General features: G+C 41.3%; 1 protein-coding gene across 1 annotated transcript; it reads left to right on the top strand.

Moving 5' to 3' along the window:
* Positions 1 to 1,977: 1,977 nt before the first annotated feature.
* On the top strand, positions 1,978 to 20,973 carry btaf1 (BTAF1 RNA polymerase II, B-TFIID transcription factor-associated). Its single transcript, XM_085428814.1, has 38 exons — positions 1,978 to 2,386; positions 4,056 to 4,179; positions 4,987 to 5,101; positions 5,634 to 5,777; positions 6,372 to 6,571; positions 7,672 to 7,805; positions 7,978 to 8,107; positions 8,188 to 8,256; positions 8,357 to 8,446; positions 8,553 to 8,652; positions 9,197 to 9,369; positions 9,603 to 9,743; positions 9,859 to 9,983; positions 10,386 to 10,506; positions 10,669 to 10,773; positions 10,983 to 11,132; positions 11,740 to 11,882; positions 12,021 to 12,195; positions 12,326 to 12,529; positions 12,784 to 13,204; positions 13,358 to 13,542; positions 13,641 to 13,797; positions 14,094 to 14,203; positions 14,324 to 14,525; positions 14,660 to 14,808; positions 15,210 to 15,362; positions 15,868 to 15,989; positions 16,423 to 16,590; positions 16,737 to 16,814; positions 16,918 to 17,047; positions 17,148 to 17,289; positions 17,403 to 17,533; positions 17,685 to 17,807; positions 18,285 to 18,437; positions 18,642 to 18,853; positions 18,957 to 19,116; positions 19,389 to 19,559; positions 19,702 to 20,973. The coding sequence occupies exons 1-38, from the start codon at positions 2,373 to 2,375 to the stop codon at positions 19,846 to 19,848; spliced, it is 5,571 nt and encodes a 1,856-aa protein (XP_085284940.1). The 5' UTR covers positions 1,978 to 2,372; the 3' UTR covers positions 19,849 to 20,973.
* Positions 20,974 to 22,891: the final 1,918 nt, after the last annotated feature.

Raw genomic sequence — 22,891 nt, 5'->3', positions numbered from 1 at the left:
AAACGCTCACACTGTACTGAGCTAACACGTATTCAGTAAATTTGATGTAATATTGTTAAAAGCGTGGTTTAGTTTTAATGAGAGTCCACTTACAGATTAAACAGGGATCACATTGGGACATTACACACAAACAAAGAGGAAAAATAAAAAAACAGTTACATTTTAATGCTCAACAGCAACTGATCCTCCTCAAGATTTATGAGCTCATACACTTTACACACACTGAGGGATAAAAAAGTGAAGCTCTAAGAAATATATTCTCTATCATATTGCATGTTTAGTTTATGTATTTGCCACAACTGCGTTCAAAAGACAGTACAGATAGTACAAATACATAAATATCATCGAGATCTTAGCAGTCAATTGAAAAGAGATGTGGGCTCCTGATATGTTGCACTGTGACTGTGGCTGTAGAATGTTTGTAGCTGTGATCTGAGAACTGTCAGCCCTATATTTATGATCGCTTCATTTCAAATAACTGCAGGTATTTCTGCAGAAAATCCACTTCAGGCATGGATGAAGTAACTCTCTTGTGATATTATTTTTTCAGACAAATATTGTTTCACACATTTTTACATTAGTTTTCCAATTCTTTGTCTAAAAAGTGTTCCTATTCTTTTTTAAACCTGTTAAAAAAAGCCTAACTATAGATGTGTTGTTGTGCAATCAGTGAAATCAACTGCACTTGATATCCAGCACAGAACAGACGGGAGGATGGTGACAGTAAATGTTCAGGTTTCAGTAAACTAAATCAAGAGAATATGTTCACTAATTTAATTATGTTGTGGAGAAAAAATACAAGATTAAACGTATTTGAATTAAAATGACTTTTATAATCCTCTCTAAACCTATATAAGTGGGATTTGGTGTAATCTAAATGTGAGCACAGATTGCATTCCAAATCGCACTGCCCTGTGCTTATTTTAGATATTGCATAACAATGTTTCATAACAAAAAAAAAATCTGAAAAAAGACAGGATATTCATTATGTGATAAAAAATCATTTCAGGTTCAAATCACTGAATTGAAATAATTCCAAAGGCCTGAGTTCTTTACAGTACTATCTATAATACTATCCATGACACTTAAAACTCTTTGTGCACTGTGCATGCTGTGCTTAGTCTACGTGACAGCTTGTGTATCTGCAATCTGGTGTTTTTTTTCTCATACAAAAAATATTGTTGTAGATGCTTGATAGACTAGAAAACTACACTTAAAATAAACAAAGAAGCTTGATTTGTATGACAGCACTTCACGAATCCTGTGGTCTGTGACAAGGCAATTGAGGTTTTTTAAATTCATCCTTTATGTCTCATTGCAAAGAAAAACAAAGGCCACATATTGGGATGAAAGTGGCTACACCACACATGAACACTGAATAATCACACTTTTGACAGAATTAAAGGCTATGAAAGGTGTCATTTAAAGACATACTGAGAAATGATAGTCGCCACTTTTTTGCTTGTATTCATGAGAACAGCTACCTTGGAAGTAAAGTGTTTGTGTTTTAGCCCCCTTTAGTGTTTCTTCATGCTTCTATAAGGAAGAAGACACAAGAAAAGCAAGAAACTGAGAAGATGAACCTTTCAGGACCATGGTCAGCTCAAGCTCAGTTGAGACGTTGAATCATCACGACTGAGAGAAATGTCTGCAATTTCTGTGGAAATACACTGAAACATTTAAAAAAAAAAATCCATCTTAAATAATTTTATACTAGATGCAAATTCAATCAATGATATAACTATGACACATATTCTGCTGTTAATATGTTAATATGATATAAGCTGCTAACATATAGAATAAAAAATAACTATAGCAATATAAGGTGCAACAATGTATAGACACATCTGAAGAAAAAAGTATTCTTTTCGGGTGTTTTTTCCCTTTCGATTCGTTTCCTCTTTTAACGCGTGTTTTGATTGGCTCTCTCCGACCCTTGTAACCAATCAGCCTCCGCCTGCTATGGAGGAAGGAATAAATGCAAGATGGCTCCTCATATAAAAACAGTCTTCTGGGTCGTCCTCAACGTGCAACAAAATAACTCTTTAAATCTTATCAGGTTAAAATATTTATCTGCGAAGAGTTCTGAGGGGTGAACTGGGCTTTATGTTAATGGTACTTGGCGATATTTTGTGGAAGAAGACAGCAGAGAGACGACCGGGGCAACTTTGAAGACATGAATTGGTTGTGAACTCTCTCTCTTTGGTAGACAGAAGCACACTGTTGGGGCCTCGGCTAGCTAGCGGTAGCTGCTAGCTAGCTAATGACTGTCTGCTGTTATCTGTCGTACTGGAAACAGCGTAGCAAGAAAAGTTTCAAGTTGTCGGGTGCCTGTTGGATGTAGGACGCTGAAGTGCCCACAATAACTGACCATGGCTGTATCGAGGTAAGATACGTCTGTAGTAGCTCTGTTTATCTATCCCAGGGTTTTTTTTTTTGCTATTAGCTAGCGGGCTTGCTAATACCTGCTAGCTTTTGATTAGGAAGAGAATGGCATGGCGACGCCTGACAAACGTTAGCAAGTGTAATGTTACAGTGTGAATTGGTCGCCTCTTGTGATATCCCTCGAAGTGTTAACGTAAGTTTGGGCTCGTGTTCACTTTCAGGTGCGACATTAAAATACATCCCAGTACTCTGTAACACTCTGCTGATGCCGGCGTTAAGTACAGGTTAATTAACGTTGCTGTGGAGTTATGTCAGTAAAGCTGCTTTGCAAACAAGAGATGCCACCACTGGCTAGCCGCCTCTGCATGCACAACCAGTTAATGTCAGTGTCCGGAACAGTTGCACCTGTAAGTCAACCGTAAATACACTCAGGTGTAGTCCACCTATAGTTTGTTGGGGGATTGTTGTTATGTTGTTTCTCTGGTACTGAAGACTTCACGGCTCTTGTGTAGCTGATGGCATGTAAGTCCAGTTTTCTGATTCCAGCCCAGCAGGTTTTCCTTATAGATCAAGAAGATCCTTTATGAAACTTCTTAAGTGCTCCAGTTCATGCCTTTGCATTGTAACAAAACACAGAGATGGCAGGGATAATTTTGACTTAAGTGTGTTTCAGGGGCTAGTTTAGTTTTCATAACAGCACACTAAACAGGGGTCACATAGGAACACTGCACACAGAAGGGGGGGAAAAAAAGGGGGGGGGGCATCCTTCTTACCTCCTCTGCCTTCAGAGTTCATTACACAGAGTGAATCATGAAAATCACACACCCACATCTGAAAGATTTTAAAAAACACAAAAGAAAAGCCCATTGCATTCCAAAGCAAATGCTGCATTGGAAAAGTTCTGAAAGTAAATGACTCCAACAATGGTTAAATATTAGAGAAGTATACTTCTCTAATATTTAACCAGTTATGTTAATATTAGAAACCTAAACAGTCACACTTCGATGATAGTTTTTTTTTTTTTAAGTCCAAATTTTAAAACTGATTTTTAGAGACGTTTGATTTCTTCCAAATATTCTTGTTGTAAACAGAATTTCTAAAATTTGTGTCGAGTCCACGTGTTGTGTGTATATTAGTGTGCGTTCATCTCTTGTCCAGATTAAGTGTTTGTAGAACCTGAAGGGATATCTGCACATCCCTAATCCACTTCACTTTATTAATAGACTGCTAATGACCTTGGTGAAAGACTGGAATCATTAGGCAGGTTGCTTGGGTGCAAAGCCAAGAAAATAAAGTAGTGACTCTTTTAATTAGTTTACATCTTTAATTATTTGCACCGTAGAGCATCAAAAACAGATGGACTGATCGTAAAATTCCAGGATGATGCAGATTTAATTAATTAATTAATTTTAAATTAACTCCAATTATATTAATGGGTAACATTGAGAGCTTCATTCTTAGGAAAAAAATGCTTTCAGTATCTTAAATCTTCATTACATCATGTTTGAACATTAAGTGATCCAACAGGTTAATGTTCTGCTGCCACTGTTAAACATTGTGTAATTTGCTGACTGGACAGTGGCTGTCAAGAAGGTCCACGCTGATGTTCTACTGACTACTTTCAACCTTGATTTGTTTTCTTTTGTGTGCTTCTTGTAACCTGTCTTTAGACTTGACCGATTATTTATCCTGCTCGACACTGGAACCACACCAGTAACCAGGAAAGCAGCAGCCCAGCAGCTTGGAGAAGTGGTTAAACTCCACCCACATGAGCTTAATAACCTCTTATCAAAGGTGTGTATTTTCATATAATTGTGATTAGCTGTGAGGGTTGTCACAGGCTATCGAGCAGAAAAAATATTTTTCTGTGTATATTCATGTGTACATATGTGACAAATATTTTGAGAATTTCTTGCAAAAGAAGAACAATATTTTTAAGTTGTCTGTAGTAGTGCAATGCTTCTGGTGACTTGACGCCATATTTGCTTTGCATGTTTGCTGTCCAAATAGAGTTGGTTATGCAGACTGCAACTGTTTTTGTGTAGTTGCTGGTGAACTTTTTCTCAGCTTCAAGTTGGGACTTAAAGGGAAAGAAAACCCAGCAGTATCAGAATGTCGTCTTTGTTTGTTTTTTCTAAACAACCCTGTTGGCTATACCAGCCTGAGTATCCATAAGTGCTCTCACACTCAGATGTGTGGAATATTAATAATGTCTTAAGGCATCTGTGTTTCCAACCAGATTAATGAGCTGAGCTTCATTATTGTATACAGAACAATCCTATAGTCTTGAGCTTTGTGAGATTGTATGGGGTTTAACTGGGGCGCTTTTCTCTTATCACAGTTTACAATCAGGTGTATATTAAGTTGCAGTGATGAATGCTCAATTTAAACATGGGCAAATTTTCAAATAACAATGTCAGATTATGTACAAGTAATTCCTGTGCATCACAAGATCAGACTCTATATGTTTTTGTTTTTGTCAGCAGCTGTCTTAAAATATGGCTATCTTGGGTACACCTCTTTGGCTGTATCTGTTAAAACTTTCTGTTTGCAGCCAATTGTACAAAGAGTCAATGCAATCTCTTTTCTGTCATTTATAAGGTCTTGACCTATCTAAGGAGTCCCAATTGGGACACCCGTATAGCAGCAGGCCAAGCTGTAGAGGCCATTGTGAAGAATATTCCTGAATGGAAACCAGCTCCAAAGCCTAAAGAAGGTGAGCATTTGTGCCTTCTCATTAAAATATTTAAGTGATGAGTTGGAGGTATATGCATCACAATAATCATTTGTTTTTGTGAAGTGATCTATTCTTTTGGTCAAACATGCTTATGAAAAAATTCAGACCACATAGGTTTGACTTAGGTTTCATATCAGTTCATAAAGTGACTGTTTTGTGTGAAAACTTGCGTACTAATTATTAGGTGCTTAAGGGTGTAATTGAATACATACTGGTTTAACACATGATGCCCTCTGTTGTGAACTGGAAAAGATGCCTAAAGTAGGTGTCCATGCCCCAAATTGATGTCTTTTTGTCTGTTTAGTTTCACACTAATTAATATTTTTTGTAAAATAGTGAAATGTTGCATCATTGTCTTTTTGTTTTTGCGAGTTATAACCTTCTCTGTGTTATATGCTCTGTGCTAATTTACCTACAATTTGAATATTGCACCTTCCCTTTCATTTTCACTTGGCTACACCATTTGAAATGACAATTTAATATTATGAAACTTTGTGTTTGTTCTGTAAAGAGTCCTGTGAAGACCTGTCTCCAGAAGAAACATCTTGCGACCGGTTGAGTTTCTACCACTTTGACATCTCCCGCCTGCTGAAACACGGGGCATCTCTGCTGGGATCTGCTGGGGCCGAATTTGAGCTGCAGGATGACAAAACTGGTTTGTAGTGACTCTTCAAATATTATTTCAGCTGCAATAACATCTATGCTCTTACACCCTCTCCCATGCACACGTCTGAACCTGCACGGCCTCTTGTCTGATTGTATGTGGCGTTTACCAAAGTGGAAGATTTTAAATCTGCATTTTCCTGCTTGTTTTTTTCCATTGAGGAAAGACATTATCTAATAAGTTTTTGATTTAAAATGAAGACCATTGTAACAGGTTGAAATGTGTTTGGACAAATGCCAGTCAAACCTGACCATTAAGACTGCTTTGTTACAAATTTGAATACAGTTTGAAAGGAGAAAGTTGTTCGTTCTTATCTTTTGGTGGTCATTTGAATTTGTAGTTCCTGTGTATGTCGTAACGCACGTAATGTCGTTTCCCTTTGGCCTCATTTGACTTCTCATTCTTGGTCCCAATATTACTGTTTACTAAATTTAACAAGTTCAGTGTGACATTCAAGACCATTCATAATGCTGTCTGTTGTTTAACGTAAATCTTTTGTTTGTTTGGGGGGTTTTTTGTCAGCTACATGCACTTTGAGCCAAAGTTTCTAAAGTTTCCAGCCAACTTCCTGTCATTTGTTCTCAGGTGAGATGGACCCCAAAGAACGTCTTGCATGCCAGAGAAAGCTTCTTCAGAAGAAGTTGGGTCTAGATATGGGTGCTGCTATTGGGATGAACACAGATGAGCTGTTCAACGACGAGGACCTGGACTATACCTGTCAACCCAATGCCCTCAGAGCACACGGAAGCAAAGCCACAGCTGGATCCAGCTCCGGAAACCACTTGGTGAGTCTCACTCGGACCTCTCGAGTCACCATATGTTAGCACACATTTTGTCTCTTTGAGTTTAATGAATTGTCAAAGGGAAGTCTTAAACATATCTCTCAGTGTAGCCAGAACTTTTTAGGCTTAAAAGATGCTATTGCAGTTTATACCTATACCTGTTGCACTGCAGTATTAAAAACTTGTCTGTGCCAGATTTGTTTTTGTTTTGTTTGTAAATGGGTCATGTAGTTTGATTTTCATGTCGTGGGCCCTTTTTGTGAAGTTCTGCACGCTTCCTGTGAGTATGCACGGCATAGCAATAGAGTAGATTCATCATCTTTTTTTATTTCTGCCTCATCAATATTTGTGGCAGCTTCCAGTTGTTGAAACTGTCACTATGGTTCTTCATTTGCTGGAACACTTGTTTGCAGAAAGTCAAGCACAGGATGAGGAAATTAAAATGGTTTGTGTGTGAATAGGCAGAGGGAATGCTGTTGTTAAGTCAAATTGTTGAATGTTGTCATTGTGTTTCTTAAATTTGTAAAGTCTTAGTTCAAACTATAGAATCAAAGACATTCCTTTGTCTCTGACCACCTGTCCAGCCAATTTGGTGCTGGGTGAGGCTGACGTGGGTTTTATTGTAGATACATTGTATCTGAAAGATCTGTTTCTTGTGTTGTACACTTCCTGCTTTTATGATCCTTTTGGTGAGCAGGAACACACACACATACACAGTGCCTTGTCTTAGCACCATTGGGGGGGTTTTACAGTGGGAGGTGCTTGTGCTGTGATGTGTATTGTAACAGTTTGTCAATAGAGAGCTGCTCTTTGAAGGATTTGGGCTAGAGACAGGTGATGAGCATTATGCTCCACCACCTGGTTCTGACCAAAGCTCTCCCTCGTTAGCGAGTTAAAGACCGGTTGAAGATGTTCTGTCTTGTTTTTCGTTCTTCATGAGGAATAAGTCTCTAAACTAGCGGGGCCTGTGGAAACAGACTCAACAGCTGTCAGCTTAGAGTTGCTGTTTATTATAATTGGAAAGTTTTCTTGAAACAGTATCCCCACTTTGAGATTCACTAGAGGAGGAATTTCTTAATTAACACCACTCTTTTGTTTTTTAGACCATTCAGGCAGCTGAATTGATCGACTCAGAGTTCCGACCAGGCATGAGCAGTCGTCAGAAAAATAAGGCTAAGAGGATGGCCAAGTTGGTAGCAAAGCAAAGATCCAGAGACATGGATCCTAATGAAAAGAGGTAGGACTATCTATATATTCTGGATTCTAATCAAAACTGTATGTTTGGAAGATTGCATGTGTTGTATTTTACATGGGGTTTTGTTTTGGGGTTTTTTTGTCAGCGTACTTACAGTTTTTTAAGATTCGAGAGTTATCATATCCTGTGACTTTCATTTGTCTTTAACCTTTAGTAACGACAGTTTTGAAGGTGAACCTGAGGAGAAACGAAGAAAAACCACCAACGTAGTCACTGAGCAACCAGCAACAGAGCATAAGATCCTAGTCGACAACGTTCCGGATAACTCCAGTCTATTCGAGGAGGTAAGCAATCAGAAACAAGTCGGTGAAGCTGGTATAGATGACAGTGTCAAATAGCTGATGCGTTATTGTTTTCTCCTTAGACGAACGAGTGGCCTCTGGAGAGCTTCTGTGAGGAGCTTTGCAATGACCTCTTCAATCCCTCGTGGGAGGTAAAAACACAATACTTATTTTCACTTGATAATGTAAGTTGAATGAGAGGGGGTAGAGTGGGCTCAAAGAATAACCACATGTGTTGTTTTTGTTTCTCAGGTTCGTCATGGTGCAGGCACCGGTCTTAGAGAAATCCTCAAGTCCCATGGTGCTGAGGGAGGGAAGGTGGTGGGAAGCACTGCAGAACAGGTAGGTCTCAACCACATCTTCAGGCTTTTTTTTTTTTTTCTTTTTTTTTTTAAACAGCTGAGTGAGAATCGGACATGACCCAGACTGTACTGATATTTTGATGCAGATGTTACGGCAGCATCAGGAATGGATAGAAGACGTGGTCATCCGGCTGCTGTGTGTCTTTGCTTTGGACCGCTTTGGCGATTTTGTATCTGATGAGGTAGGTTTGTTTGTTTATCAACAAATGTTTTTTGAACATATTTGTCCTAGAGTTTTTCCACTCCTTTGTACATTCCCTTACGCGCCTTACTGAAAGGTTCAGCACTCTCCATTCCAGGAATTTGCAGGCTGTGTAGGGACAATGCTAAAGGTTACTGTTTTGTTTTTTTGTTTTTTTTGGGGGGGGGGGGTTGTTTTGTTTTTTGTTTTGTTTTTTTTTTAAGTGTGACATGTATATAATAAACTTTTTTTTTTTTGATTGGGTGCTACATTTCTTTATAAAATTCCTTCCAAAATCACTGTTTTCAAAGAAATTAAAGTAAATTCTCAGTAAATTATTAATTTAGCATAAACTAGATAAACTAGGACTTCACAGATGCAGGGAATTGAGGTCTGATTGTGACAGTGTGTTACCATGTTTAGCCTGTAGGAGGAAGCCAAACTTTTTACTTATGTTTGTCAGATGTGTGTCACTCAGCTCAATCTGTGTCTTTGGCTTTGATTTAACTCTTTCTATCACAATCTTGCTCTCTTCCTTTTGACAGGTAGTGGCTCCTGTTAGGGAGACGTGTGCTCAGACACTGGGTGTGGCCCTTCGCCACATGAATGAATCTGGTGTTTCGAGGACGGTAGATGTCCTACTGAAGCTGCTGAAAGAGGACCAGTGGGAGGTGCGTCATGGAGGCCTGCTGGGAATCAAGTATACCTTGGCTGTTCGTCAGGTACACCATCTCTATCACTGTGCATATGATGAGTTTTGAATAAGAATAGCAAGATTCGACATTGTATTTGATTCAAGTAGCGTGTGGCCATGAATGTGAATTGTGGGGAACAGGAGGTGTTATACTTGGACAAAAAGCTTTTTTCAGACTGGACACATATGTTCTCGTTGTTATCTCGCTTTCTGATGCTGTATACACACATGCTGATTTTCATCTTCTCTTTTGTGTCAAAGGACTTGATTGCTGTTTTACTTCCCCGTGTGCTCCCTGCAATCACAGACGGCCTACAGGACTTGGATGACGATGTCAGGGCCGTGGCAGCTGCAGCCCTCATCCCTGTGGTCAGGGGCTTGGTGCAGCTACTGCCCAATAAGGTGTGAAACAAAACCAGTTTCAATTTCTGTGGTGAAATGTGCATTCTGTTAGTAGTTAAACTTTCTGCTGTCCTTGTTGCTTATTAATTTAGTCTGAAAACTTAATGTCTCTCAGGTACCCTTCATAGTGAACACACTATGGGATGCACTTTTAGACCTGGACGATCTGACTGCTTCCACCAATAGTATTATGACTTTGCTGTCCTCGCTGCTAACCTATCCACAGGTTCGACAATGCAGGTCAGTTTCAAGCTTATGCAAAAAAGAGACTAATAAAGTAATATATCAAAAAATACTGTTGATTTATTGAATAATAGGAGACTCACAATACCAGAAATTGGTTCCAGCGATTCCATATTTCAAACCTTGACTCCAAACCATACACAGCTTTTGCAGGGTGTCTTCATAAGAGCATTAAGTGCTGTCATAGAATTTTGTCAGTGACCTGACATTAACTGACATTATTAGTAACTTGGGGTGAAAGCCAACTCACAACAGTACTTTGTGTTAAACACTTTTTAAATGACCTAATTTTCCATAAAAGGGCACAAACAGACAATACACCCCACAGAACCACAAGCACAAAATTAGACGAGCGCCAACAATTTAGCTATGACCCTTTTTTTTTTTTTCTCATCCCAGCATGCAGCAGTCACTAACTGTTCTGGTTCCTCGGGTATGGCCATTCTTGAGACACACTATATCATCAGTAAGACGAGCAGCACTGGAAACGCTTTACACACTACTGTCTAAAGCTGACCAGGTAAAGATCTAACAATAATAATCGGATAGTACATCTACATGTATTTACAAAAATATGAGCAAAATATTTCTTTTGTTTTGTTTTTTTTAGCTCTTAAACCAGCTTTAAACTGAATTGCATCCCTAATAATAAGGTGGCGTTTTTGTGGTTTTGCTGTTCCAGAGCTGTGCAGTGTGGATAAATCCCATCCTACAAGACATGCTGCGGCATATCTTCCAGTCTTGCATACTAGAGAGCAATGAGGAAATCCTTGAACTGATCCTAAAGGTTTGTTACATGACTCACCTAACTACTTTGGGTTAAATGACAAACTCTGTCCAACTTTGGTTATAAAACACAGCTGGAACGATACAGACGATGCTGTATTGTTGATTTTTAATGTAAATGTTAAATTTTTTATTTTTTTTTATACTTGGATAGCACATATGGGAGACTTTGATTTTTTTGCATTGTTAATCTGCGTCTTTTATGTGCAGGTGTGGATGGAGCTGCTGTCTCAGGCCCCCCAACAGTATGTGGTAGCAGCCAGCTGTCCATGGATGGGTGCCTGGCTCTGTCTCATGATGCAAGCTTCCCACATTCCAATAGACCTGAACATGCTGCTGGAAGTAAAAGCCCGCTCCAAGGTTGTATACTTTATCTTTATACACATAAAAACTTTTATTTTCAGCGTATCTTTTGTTTTAGAAGTTGGAAGGAGCAATTTTACAGTGACAGGAATTAATATGATACATTTAAACAAAAGGTCAGCATGACATAATTTGGAATGATTCAGTGTTTCCACTTCTATTTTTATCAATGGGTTCATGCAAATAATGCAGATTCCCTATCACACAAGTCAGTGCACCTTGCTGTGGTTGCTAGGTTACAGACTGGCAGACAATAAGAGTCTTACAGCCATGTTCTGCATTTTTGAGCCAGTGGAGCTTAAACCTTAACCGTCTGGAGGAGGAAATAAGAGACAGGGGATGCACTGGCACACAGAAGCGTGCACCCACCCACCAAGTGGCTTAAATGCCGGTTTAACAAGGTGTGGCGGAACTGAGGAACAATAAAAAGAACTTGGGATGGACAGGTTTGCTTTGCATGTAATGAACTAATAGTGTTAAAAGAAGGGAAGCGGACAAATGTCTACAGAAGGTGTCTTTCCACTCTTAAAACCACGTCAAACATGTAGATTTGGCATCTTCTGAAATAAAACAAACTTTAACTAATATCATGTTGTTCAAACAGGATAAATGTGGCACAAAGGGACGTCAAGCAAGCAGTCAGGTGAAGGAAACTGTTCAGGAATATATAGCGGGTGCAGAGACGGTGACAGATGACCCAGTTACGAGGGACTATGTAGTAGTTCGTGCTCGACTTATGGCTGCCAAGTAAGTTTTCATAGTTATAATGGGAAGAAAACTCTTTAACTTAATGATCTTTAACTCTCAAGAAATAACTGGAATTGCTGACTAAATGATCGAGGTTGCGTTTGCACTGACTGCTCTCTTTGTACCTGTGTAATCCAGATTGCTGGGGGCTTTGTGTCGGTGTATTTGTGACCCTCAACTCAATGCTGCATCCCAGGAGATCAGACCAGCAGAATCTTTGGCTCAGCTATTGCTCTTCCATCTCAACTCCAAGTCTGCCCTGCAGCGAATCGCAGTGGCATTAGTGCTTTGTGACTGGGCTGCACTGCAGAAGGTAAAATTCAGTTGTTGAGATTTTTTTTTTTTTTTTTTTTTTTGTTAAATAAGATTAAGATTTATTGACTTGGCAGCAAAGCAGAATCGGGCTTTCAGAAGCTGAAAGGTTTTCTCTCGTATCTTTTCAGGATTGTCAGTCGGTGTCATCCACCGTGCTGCCTCGTCTTCTGGCCATTCTGTCTGAGCAGCTGTATTATGATGAGATCGCCATCCCCTTCACACGCATGCAGAATGAGTGCAAGCAGCTGATTGCACTGCTTGCTGATGCCAACATAGACCTCAAGGACCGCCTCAATTGTAATGTTTTCACCATTGATCAAGCCAGTGAGCTGGTAAGTCAATACACACACATGTGCACTGATAAACCTTTGACACACGATTATCAGATTGGTGAAGCACCGTGATCTTTATTAGGATTTTGCAGCATGTTTGTCATCTAGGTATGGTGTCTCAACAAAACCATGAATGATTTTTGATCAAAAACTGTAACAATTCTTGGCTTCGAAGGTTAATGGATATTGCACTCTGTAACACATCAGACTCTTTTTCAATCACACCCTTTATCCCCCTCCTGCTTGTTCCCTAGGTAACCACCATCTTTGCAGAGTCAACAGCCGGGTTTAATGTAAAGTCCAAACAGTGGCCAGCCCTGGACAGCAAACGGCAGCAGGCTCAAGCGACTGTGATGGAGACCAGCACAGAATGGCAGCAGCTGCATCTGCGTGTGCACATGATCGCAGCCTGTGCCGTGATTAACCTGCAGGTGCTCCCCGACAAACTGAACCCACTCGTCAGGCCTCTGATGGAGGCCATCAAGAGGGAGGAGAACACCCTGATCCAAGGTTATGCTGCCTCTTTTATAGCCAAGCTGCTTCAACAGTGTGCCGGACGCTCGCCGTGCCCCAACCCTAAGATCATCAAAAACCTCTGTGCCTCAGCCTGTGTGGACTCTGCAACCACGCCCTCATCTGCTTGCCCCGTACCTCCGACACAGGAAAATGCCAAAGGTGAGACCTTTTGAAGCTTGGCTCTATTTTCAGTCTGTCAGCTACAAACAGGATTTTAAATTTGGGGTTTCAGTGATGTTTTAAAAGGTTTGACTCGTGAATATAAAAATCATGTGTTAACACTGATGGTTTTCTTAATTGTCATGCTTTCAGGGGGTGGCTTGGAGAAAGACGGCATGCATCACACGGTCAATAAATCTCGAGGTATCATCACTCTGTATCGCCACCAAAGAGCTGCGTTTGCCATCACCAGTAAGAGGGGTCCAGCTCCTAAAGCGCCAAAAAACCCAACCACAGAGCTTCCTCCTGGCAGCACCATCAGCTCAGAGAATGATGAGGTACAGAAGAACTAAAGTACATTTTCAACACATTGAGCTTAAAACCAACAACGCCATGTTGTCTTTACTGTTCTTGGTCTTTTTTTCTTTCATTTCAGAGCAGGAAGCCATTTCTTATTCAGAGACGAGGTGCAGAGTTCGCCCTAACAACTATTGCACGGCACTTTGGTGCAGACCTCACAAAGTCTCTGCCATACCTTTGGGAGAATACGGTGGGACCACTGACGTCAGTGGCAACAGAAAATCAGTGCATTGGTATGTTGATTATGTTGATCAGGTTTTGATCTTTGATAGACACTGGTGAAAATATCGTCACCTTGATTTTCACCAATATAGACCTGTAACTGTCACTTAGGAACATAAACTGTGCTATTTTAGATTTAATTGTAGATATCTTAGAAACGAAAAGCTGTATAGAGTCTCACGATTCAGTGATCAGTGGAATGAAAGGCCTCCTTTCACCGAACCGATTCTCTATATCCTTCCATGTTTTCACATCGTTAAGATGTACAGAGTTGTTACTCTGAATCATTGTGTTTCATGTGTTGTAGATAGGCAGGCCCAGCTGGAGAGGGGCGACGCTGCAGCTCAGGAATTGGTCAACTCTCTACAAGTACTGGAAGTCATGGCAGGAGCCATGGCTGCCGAACTCAAGCCTTTGGTAAGTTTGATCCATTTTGACTGATTTACTTTGGTCATTTTTTATGATTATCATGGATTTGGAATCCGTGACATTTTATGGAGATTGTTGGACTTTTTTTTTTTTTTCCTTTTCCTGCAGTTATTGGAACACCTGCCCCATTTGTTCACCTGCCTCCAGCACCCATACACAGCAGTACGTCACATGGCAGCACGCTGTGTTGGTGTGCTTAGCAAGATAGCCACACTGGAGACCATGAACAGTTTCCTTGAGTGTGTATTACCCTGGTTAGCTGCTATTGATGACTGCACCAAACAAGAAGGCGCCATCGAGGCTTTAGCCTGTATCCTTCAGTGACATTACCTTTCAGTTTTTTTACCTTTCTGATATAAGAGCACTCCAGAACTGATTTATTTGTGCCTTTATTTAGTGTATTCCTGTGCTGTATTTTACTGTCCTTGACCAAGACTCCTGCAGGTGTCATGGAGCAGCTGGATGTGGACATTGTGCCCTACATCGTGCTGCTGGTAGTACCAGTGCTAGGCCGCATGAGCGACCCCAGCGACAGCATTCGTTTCATGGCCACACAGTGCTTTGCTACACTCATCCGCCTGCTGCCACTAGAGGTACGAGCACCCAGACAGCAGGCTAAAGTGCAGTTTTAATAATTATTTAATGTTTACATCAGGGATGTCAAACTCCTTTTACACTGTGACCTACATACAGGGTATAGAAGTTTAAGTACAAACTTGATCCCTGGGGTAGCTGTATATTAGAAAAAGAAGTACAATTGCCTCAAAATTTCTGCTGAGAAATAGTACTTTAGTAAATCTGTCGCCATGAATCCTGATCAGTAAGAAAGCTGTAAAACTTGTGAAAGTCCAGAATTTATACCTACCTTTACATTTTCCACAGCTGTACAGTGGACAGGATTGGAGCCTTTGCTGGGCAAATTTTGGCCCCCGAGCCTTATGTTTGACACCTCTGGTTTGGACTCTGAGTAATGTATTTTCCTCTTTTCTACCAGGCGGGTATACCAGACCCTCCTGCCATGTCTGCTGACCTGATCCGGCAGAAAGCTAGAGAACGTCACTTCCTGGAGCAGCTGCTAGATGGCAGAAAGTTGGAGAACTACAAAATCCCGGTGCCCATTAAAGCAGAGCTCCGGAAGTACCAGCAGGTTTGTGTCACGTTTAAGGATGCCCACCCTGTGGATATTTTGACACACGAACAACTTCTGGAACAGTTTAGTGCTTTAGTCTCATCACCTCCAGTGTGACCGTATTTCTGCCACATTAAAGACTGAGGTTCCCTTAAATGCGGAAGGCTGGCAACATAGATAGAGATGCTGACAACAAATGGTTTACTTTACAGTAAATTTTAAAGCAGTCAAATGGAGGTTAAGTAAATGTGCTGGCTCTTCTTTGAACTGGCTTCTAGCAGCTCTACTGAGAACGAATCTATCTCTGTAATACAGAAGTGAAGACATCCTGTTTGAAATGTTGCTGAAATCGCTGCCATATCCTCAGCATCACTAATGTAACTGACTCATAGGCACTGAAACTGATGGGTGTCATTGAAGAGATTGTTTTGATGACTTTTGTCTAATCATTAGTATGATTAACCAGTGAAACATTGATATTCAGTGTTGTGGTATTTGAGCGTTGGTGTGTTTAATCTTGCAGGATGGAGTGAACTGGTTAGCATTCCTGAACAAATACAAGCTGCATGGGATCCTATGTGACGACATGGGTCTCGGCAAGACGCTGCAGTCCATCTGCATTCTGGCAGGCGATCACTACCTCAGGTACTAACAGCACTGTTACAGAGATGGAGTACGTGCTCAAATATATTATCTGTTTAAACAGTGCTATGCTACTCTATGCAGTCATTGTCAGAGGCTTAATAAGTGTGAGTTGTTTTACGCCCATTTTTAATGTGGTTTAAATGCAGACAAAACACGAGTAACCTCCACGAGAATAATTTTTATAGGTATTACTCGTCCACATGCCTTATTGCCCTATAAAAGACAGAATATGGTTTGACAGCTTGAATACCAGCGGTGGTCTGTCCAGGCTCGGTGCATTCTTAAAGCTGCCTTTGATCTTTGACCTTTAAAACTCTGATCCAGTCTCATGTTTGAAGCGCTGTGTTAGAAATTGTGACTGTGTGTGTGTGTGTGTGTGTGTGTGTGTGTGTGTGTGTGTGTGTGTGTGTGTGCGCGCGCGCGCGCGCTTCAGGGCACAGGAATATGCCAAGACTAAAGCAGCAGACTGCAGCCCCCTGCCCTCTCTGGTGGTGTGTCCTCCCACGCTGACTGGCCACTGGGTGGACGAAGTGGGCAAGTTCTGCGCCAAAGAGTACCTCAACCCGCTGCACTACACTGGGCCTCCTACAGAGCGGATGCGGTAAGGATTAGTCAGAGTTGACTGCAGGAGAATGATTCATGCTCTCATTTTTTTTGTAAAATTGAATAAGTGAGGAAGAACAGTTTGTGTGTGGGTAGAGATAAATGCATTTATTTGAAGCTAAGTAAACATGTACTTCTTTTCAGGCTGCAACACCAAGTGAAAAAACACAATCTTGTTGTAGCCTCTTACGATGTTGTCCGAAATGACATAGATTTTTTTAGGTGAGTGCTACTCCAAAGGTTTTTTGTTTGTTTGTTTTTCTGTTTGTTTTTGTGTTTTCTGTTCTGCATTTTAAAGTGATTTTATTTCTTTTTACTTTTCTAGAAATATAAAATTTAATTACTGTATCCTCGATGAGGGTCATGTGATCAAGAATGGGAAAACCAAACTGTCCAAAGCCATAAAACAATTGGCTGCCAACTTCCGAGTCATTTTGTCAGGAACGCCCATTCAGGTGAGGCTTCCTTTGTGATCTGAAAAGGAAATGGAGATTTCCATTCTTTCCATGTTTTCTGCAGCTCAGAGTGGAATAATGTTTAATGCTCTAACTTCAGAATAATGTCTTGGAGCTCTGGTCGTTGTTCGACTTCCTAATGCCGGGCTTCCTCGGAACAGAAAGGCAGTTTGCTGCACGCTACGGTAAACCAATCCTAGCCAGCCGAGACGCCAAAAGCTCATCGAGGGAGCAGGAGGCAGGTATGTGAACCCCCTAGTTTTTGTTTGTTTTTTCAGATATTAGATTTTCTCTCATTCTATCTGGTTACTCTTACTGAATGTGGCCTACCATTAATGTTGCCTTCTCCATGTAGGAGTCCTGGCAATGGAGGCCCTGCATCGACAGGTACTACCCTTCCTTCTGAGGAGGATGAAGGAGGATGTCCTCCAGGATCTTCCTCCTAAAATAATTCAGGACTATTACTGCAACCTGAGCCCTCTACAGGTATTGACCCATAATGACCTTGGAGACATTCCACATTAGTATGATGAACAGTAGTTGGAATGTGTGTTTGCAAAGTCTTGGTTGGAATCCATGCTGGTAAAACTTGTTAGTGGCACAGTTTTATTGATTTTGGCTTCGTCACTGCCTGCAGGTTCAGCTGTATGAAGACTTTGCAAAGTCTAGAGCCAAGGCCAGTGTGGATGACAGCATCTCTGTAGCTTCTACAGAGGAGGAGGAAAAGCCCAAGCTGAAGGCCACAGGCCATGTCTTCCAGGTATGTGTGGTTTGATAAATGTGGTCTTTGCGGTTCATATGTGAAGAAAGTTTGTCCTGACCATAATGTGTAGCTTTGAATTGTTCCTTTCTGGTAAATGGAAAAGCAAATGTTTCTTAAATATTTATGCAGTAGAATATGGTGCCTGCATACCCCCCACATATTTTCCACACCATGGCAGAATATAAGACAGACAAAACAGTGGCCTGCTCATGAAAACTGTAGGCTTATAATCTCTCTTTTGCCTTTTACCCTTAAAATTTGACATTTGGAGATTTGACTCGTCAGTGAGGAAATTCTTGCTTGTCAGTGTCACACGGTTTCCTCATTTGTCCTCCTGATGACTGACATCTTAAAATCTGTATCAATGTTTTTTATTATTTGCATCTTATAAAACCTTACATGAGTTTTTAACAGTCTTTCCTTTGCTGATGGTTCGCCGTGTTAATAGTTGGGTTTATGTCTTCATTCTTTAAGGCGCTGCAGTACCTGCGGAAGCTGTGTAACCACCCCAGCTTGGTCTTGACCCCTCAGCATCCAGAGTACAAACGCATCACTGAGCAGCTGGCAGGACAGAACTCAAGCTTGCGAGACATTCAGCACGCGCCAAAACTATCTGCTCTCAAACAGGTGAGATATCACTCTTCAGGTCATCTTTCTCACATCTTCCGTGGACCAAGTGTTTGATCCTGATAACTTTTTGATTTTACACAAAGATATGTAGGAAGAAGAGATTCTATAAGGATGTTTGTTGTATTCAGTTATCCAACCGTTCACTTGTATCTGATTTCAAAGATGCCCCATGCCTTCAGTCTAACACGTTTCTGCTCTCAGCTGCTGTTGGACTGCGGACTTGGTGGTGGTGGAGGATCAGAGGGGGCCACTGAGGCAGTGGTGGCCCAACATCGTGTGCTAATCTTCTGTCAGCTGAAGAGTATGCTGGATATCGTTGAACATGACCTGCTGAAACCCAGACTGCCCACCGTCACATACCTGAGGCTGGATGGCAGCGTGCAGGCCGGCCAACGTCACTCTATAGTTTCCAGGTTAGCTCATCTGTACAGTTGCTCGCTGTCAAACACAGAAGTCTGCTCAATGCGAGTTTGCTAAATGAATGCAAGACTAGGATTTCTTCTTTCTGTGCCTCAGGTTTAACAATGACCCATCAATAGATGTGCTGTTGCTGACCACCCATGTTGGTGGTCTGGGTTTGAACCTGACTGGTGCAGATACCGTGGTGTTTGTGGAGCATGACTGGAACCCAATGAGGGACCTGCAGGCCATGGACCGTGCCCATAGGATAGGACAGGTACTGTTGTTGAACACACTTGCTCAGCAGAATATCAGTGTGTAGACAGATTTAGGCAGTCCAGGTTGTTTTGATGACTCTTAACCTTCCTCTGACACTGAAATTGCACAATCAAATCCCGCGTAAAGAATTGACTTTCTTTTAGTTTCACATTGGATCAGCCTTGGATTGTATCAAGAGGCTGCTGCTGTCTAAAGCTAGTGATGCAAAGAGAAGCAGTTGAAATTAGATTGGCATGAAAGCATTTAGTACGTTCCATTTGTCTTTTGCAGAAACGGGTGGTGAACGTGTACAGGCTGATCACACGAGGTACGCTGGAGGAGAAGATCATGGGACTGCAGAAGTTCAAGATGAGCATCGCTAACACTGTTATAAGCCAAGAGAACGCCAGCCTGCAGAGCATGGGCACAGACCAGCTCCTCAACCTCTTCACACTCGACAAGGTGAGAGCAGCTCTGTCCTCTAGTGTTTGTACTATTGTTACTGATTTCTAATAACAGTCAAATTTTTATGTTCTCCACTAACACATGCACGCATCTTTCCCCTGTGTTTGGCTGAACTCCCTTGTCTGTAAATGTGTTTCAGGAGGATAAAGGTGAGAAGGGCGAGCAGTCATCAACCTCAGGAAAGACTTCCATGAAGTCAGTGCTGGACAGCTTGGGAGAGCTGTGGGACCAGCAGCAGTATGATTCAGAGTACAACCTGGACAGCTTCATGCACTCTCTGCAGTAGCACTGTGTGCAAGTCCACCCAGCATCCATCAGGCGTCTTGCCCTCTGGCCGAGCAGGACCCGGTCAGAGCGCGAGGAGACCCCTATTGCTGCAGCCACATGCCTAACACCGCCACCTTAAATAGAGTAACGTTAAGGAGTCCCTGAAGGATAATACTCTCAGTACATTTCCCACTGCGATTACTTACCCACAGCCAAAGACCTGAATCGTTGTCGTTCTACAGTCGATAGGTATGCAGCAACATCACTCAAACTTATTCTCATGAGGTAAGTTACCCAGGTCCTTTGCAAACCTGAGAGAATAAAACCATGTGATGATGTAACAACTGTGAAAGACGTCGTCTACAGTAGCGGAACGTTTTCCACTCTTTCAAGTGCACAGTGTTTCATAAGTAAAGTTATCATTTATAGTTACAGCAGCAGGCGCTACTTTTACAGCCTTCTACCCTCTGCTCATATCACATTGCCAGAGTAAACAGTGTTAACTGCTTCAGATGTTACTACCTAGATGCACCTTCCTCATGTGCGCCCTCTTCTACTACCGCCGCCACCTCTCACAAAGTCTTAAAACACCGTTATACCCACCTCTCTGCCTGATGGATCCAAACATGTTTTTGTATGAGAAAAGGAAACAGGGAGAGAGTAACAAGAAGCCACAGGATGCCGTCACACAGTGCTGGCTTTTTATAGCACAACGCTGAGCTCAGGAGCGGGTTGTGCTATGTCAAGACGACTCCCGTTCTTCAGACCATGCCCTGGAAGAGTCTGTTCACAAAAAATGTGGTCATCAGGAGGCCCTGTTTGAGAAACTATATTCTGTGTCCACCTTCTCCACATGTACTGTAAAGAGACTGACCCGGGAAAGCACTGCGCGTCAAAGCAAGTTTACAGAGATGGAACTGAGGAGGCCAAGCTGTGGCTGGTACCTGAAACTTGTCATAAGTATTTTTAAAAAATGAATAGACTTGTACATAATTGTCTAATTGCTGCTTTTTGTTTATGATCTTGGGATTGTAATAAATTCTACAAACCTTTGAGTCATGTATTTTTCTTTGGACATCAATGGCCAGTAGATGGTGTGGTTGTACATCCAGGGAAAATAAAAACTAGAAGTGAATACATGTAACACATTTCCACATTGGTCTAATTTGAACCTAGGTAAATGCAAAATTTACCACTCCACAGGAAAGCATGGTTCAAATGGATCGGTGGGTAAATTTAATTTGTCTGATGCTAATTTGTAACTTTCTAAAGACATCTTGTACAAAAAGTGCTCAGAAAAGTGGGAATTTTATCAGAGGAAGGAGATTGTGCTATGTTTTGTTTCTTTTAAGCTAACGTTACAGTGTGTTTTTCATTCTCACAGCTTGACCTTTACATTTTCCAGTGTAATTTGTAAGTGGCCCAAGAGCACAGACCTTTAAATGTTACTGCGGGGGCCAAAGAGCGTAATGAAAGTTAGTATTGACAGATTTTTATTTTTCATGTTTGGGGGGGTTGCAGCAACAAACTCAGAAGCGGTAGTAAGCAGTAGCAGCATTAGAGCTCCATGTTTTTGAGTCACAGTCATACTGCAAATAATCAAGACAACAGAGGTCCAAGTCAATAATCATCAAATCCTCACAGAGGTGGAACCAGTGCTCCAGTCGGGTAATAAAAACTTTAAAACTAAAAGTCATTAAAAGCAGTGGGATGTTTTTTGTGGGGGAAAGGAGCATATTCCTTCATGTGATAAGATCACAACATGAGACCTCCAGTGTTCGTCTACCCAGGGAGCGCCCATGAAACAGCAGGGACAATGCGGTACGCTATCCAGATCGACATGAAACGCGTATCCGTAGACAGGAATGTAGATGGTAGATGTATAGATATAAAATGGTTGGCATCATCAGAATCATGATCTTTTTCATTTGTAGGCACACTTGATTAAACAGATATAAAATGTTGTCATTAGGGGGGTTTTTTTAGTGCCAAAGAAACTGGCAGGGGGGGCAGTTAACTTAGAGGGGTTGTGAAAAGCATTAGTATAAACTGGTTTAAAAAAAAAAAGGCCAACCAGACCAATACAGACATTTCTCCAACCTTTCTCCTCCCAAAACATCCAAACAAACTCAGCATTAGCTCAGAGTAGGTTCATTAATCATAGTGACCTGATTGTTTGATTATTATTGTTACTATTATTTGATTCTGCTTTGGCTCATATTTCTGCCAGTGGACACCTAAGCATGCTGTGAAGACAAAGCTTTGACTGACACTGCAGACTGCACCTACTTTGGGATCACCCTATCCTGATAAACCTATTCACCCAGACAGCGGATGAAAAGGGTGGATGTTTTGTTGCAGGAACGTGGGGAAGGACAAAGACCAGCAGGCCTTCCTTTAACTGCAAGCAGTAGCAGCAGCTGAAAAGGCATTCTAGCATCACATGGGCCTGTGAGCCATTCATATACATATTCATATGGTTCAAGCAGCCCTTCCACCTAAAACAAAGTTACACCTTTTCAGACCAGGAGACTGGGTGCTTATCGGAGATCTCCAGAGAACCAGCTGGAATGAGAAATGGTGGAATGGCCCATTTCAGGTACTGCTGACAATCCAGACAGGAGTCAAAGTTGAAGGCTGTGCCACTTGGGTCCCTGTCAGCCATTGCAAGAGGATTACAGAACCACAGTAATAACCCAAAGGGTTAAAAAAAATTCCATATTGACGATGAAGAAGACAACAAGGGTGTACAATGTGCTCTCCCCTTTCAACCTACAGCTATGCTGGAACGAAAGAGTGAGGGGTGAAAGAGCGCCCTCCTCCAACAAGAGGATTTCTTATTACTGCTATATTTTGCATACAAATTTTATACTACAAGAGTGATTAGAAATAATTAAAAGGGTGGAAATATAGTAGAAAAATGTGTGTTTCACCTTATTAAACCTCAGTGTACTGTTGTTATTTATCTGTAATAAACTAATTATAAACTGTGTTTATAATGATAAACACAAAGATTGTACCTACACTATAAAGGAGCCGTTATTATTTTGCCTGTTTGTCAT

This window comes from Rhamphochromis longiceps, linkage group LG13 (genome assembly GCF_057381845.1).
Source record: "Rhamphochromis longiceps isolate RC_006_pf linkage group LG13, R_longiceps_female_GT1.1, whole genome shotgun sequence".
In the NCBI taxonomy this organism is placed as follows: domain Eukaryota; kingdom Metazoa; phylum Chordata; class Actinopteri; order Cichliformes; family Cichlidae; genus Rhamphochromis; species Rhamphochromis longiceps.
Note: the sequence above shows the minus strand (reverse complement) of the source record. Positions and strands in the feature narration are given on the sequence as shown.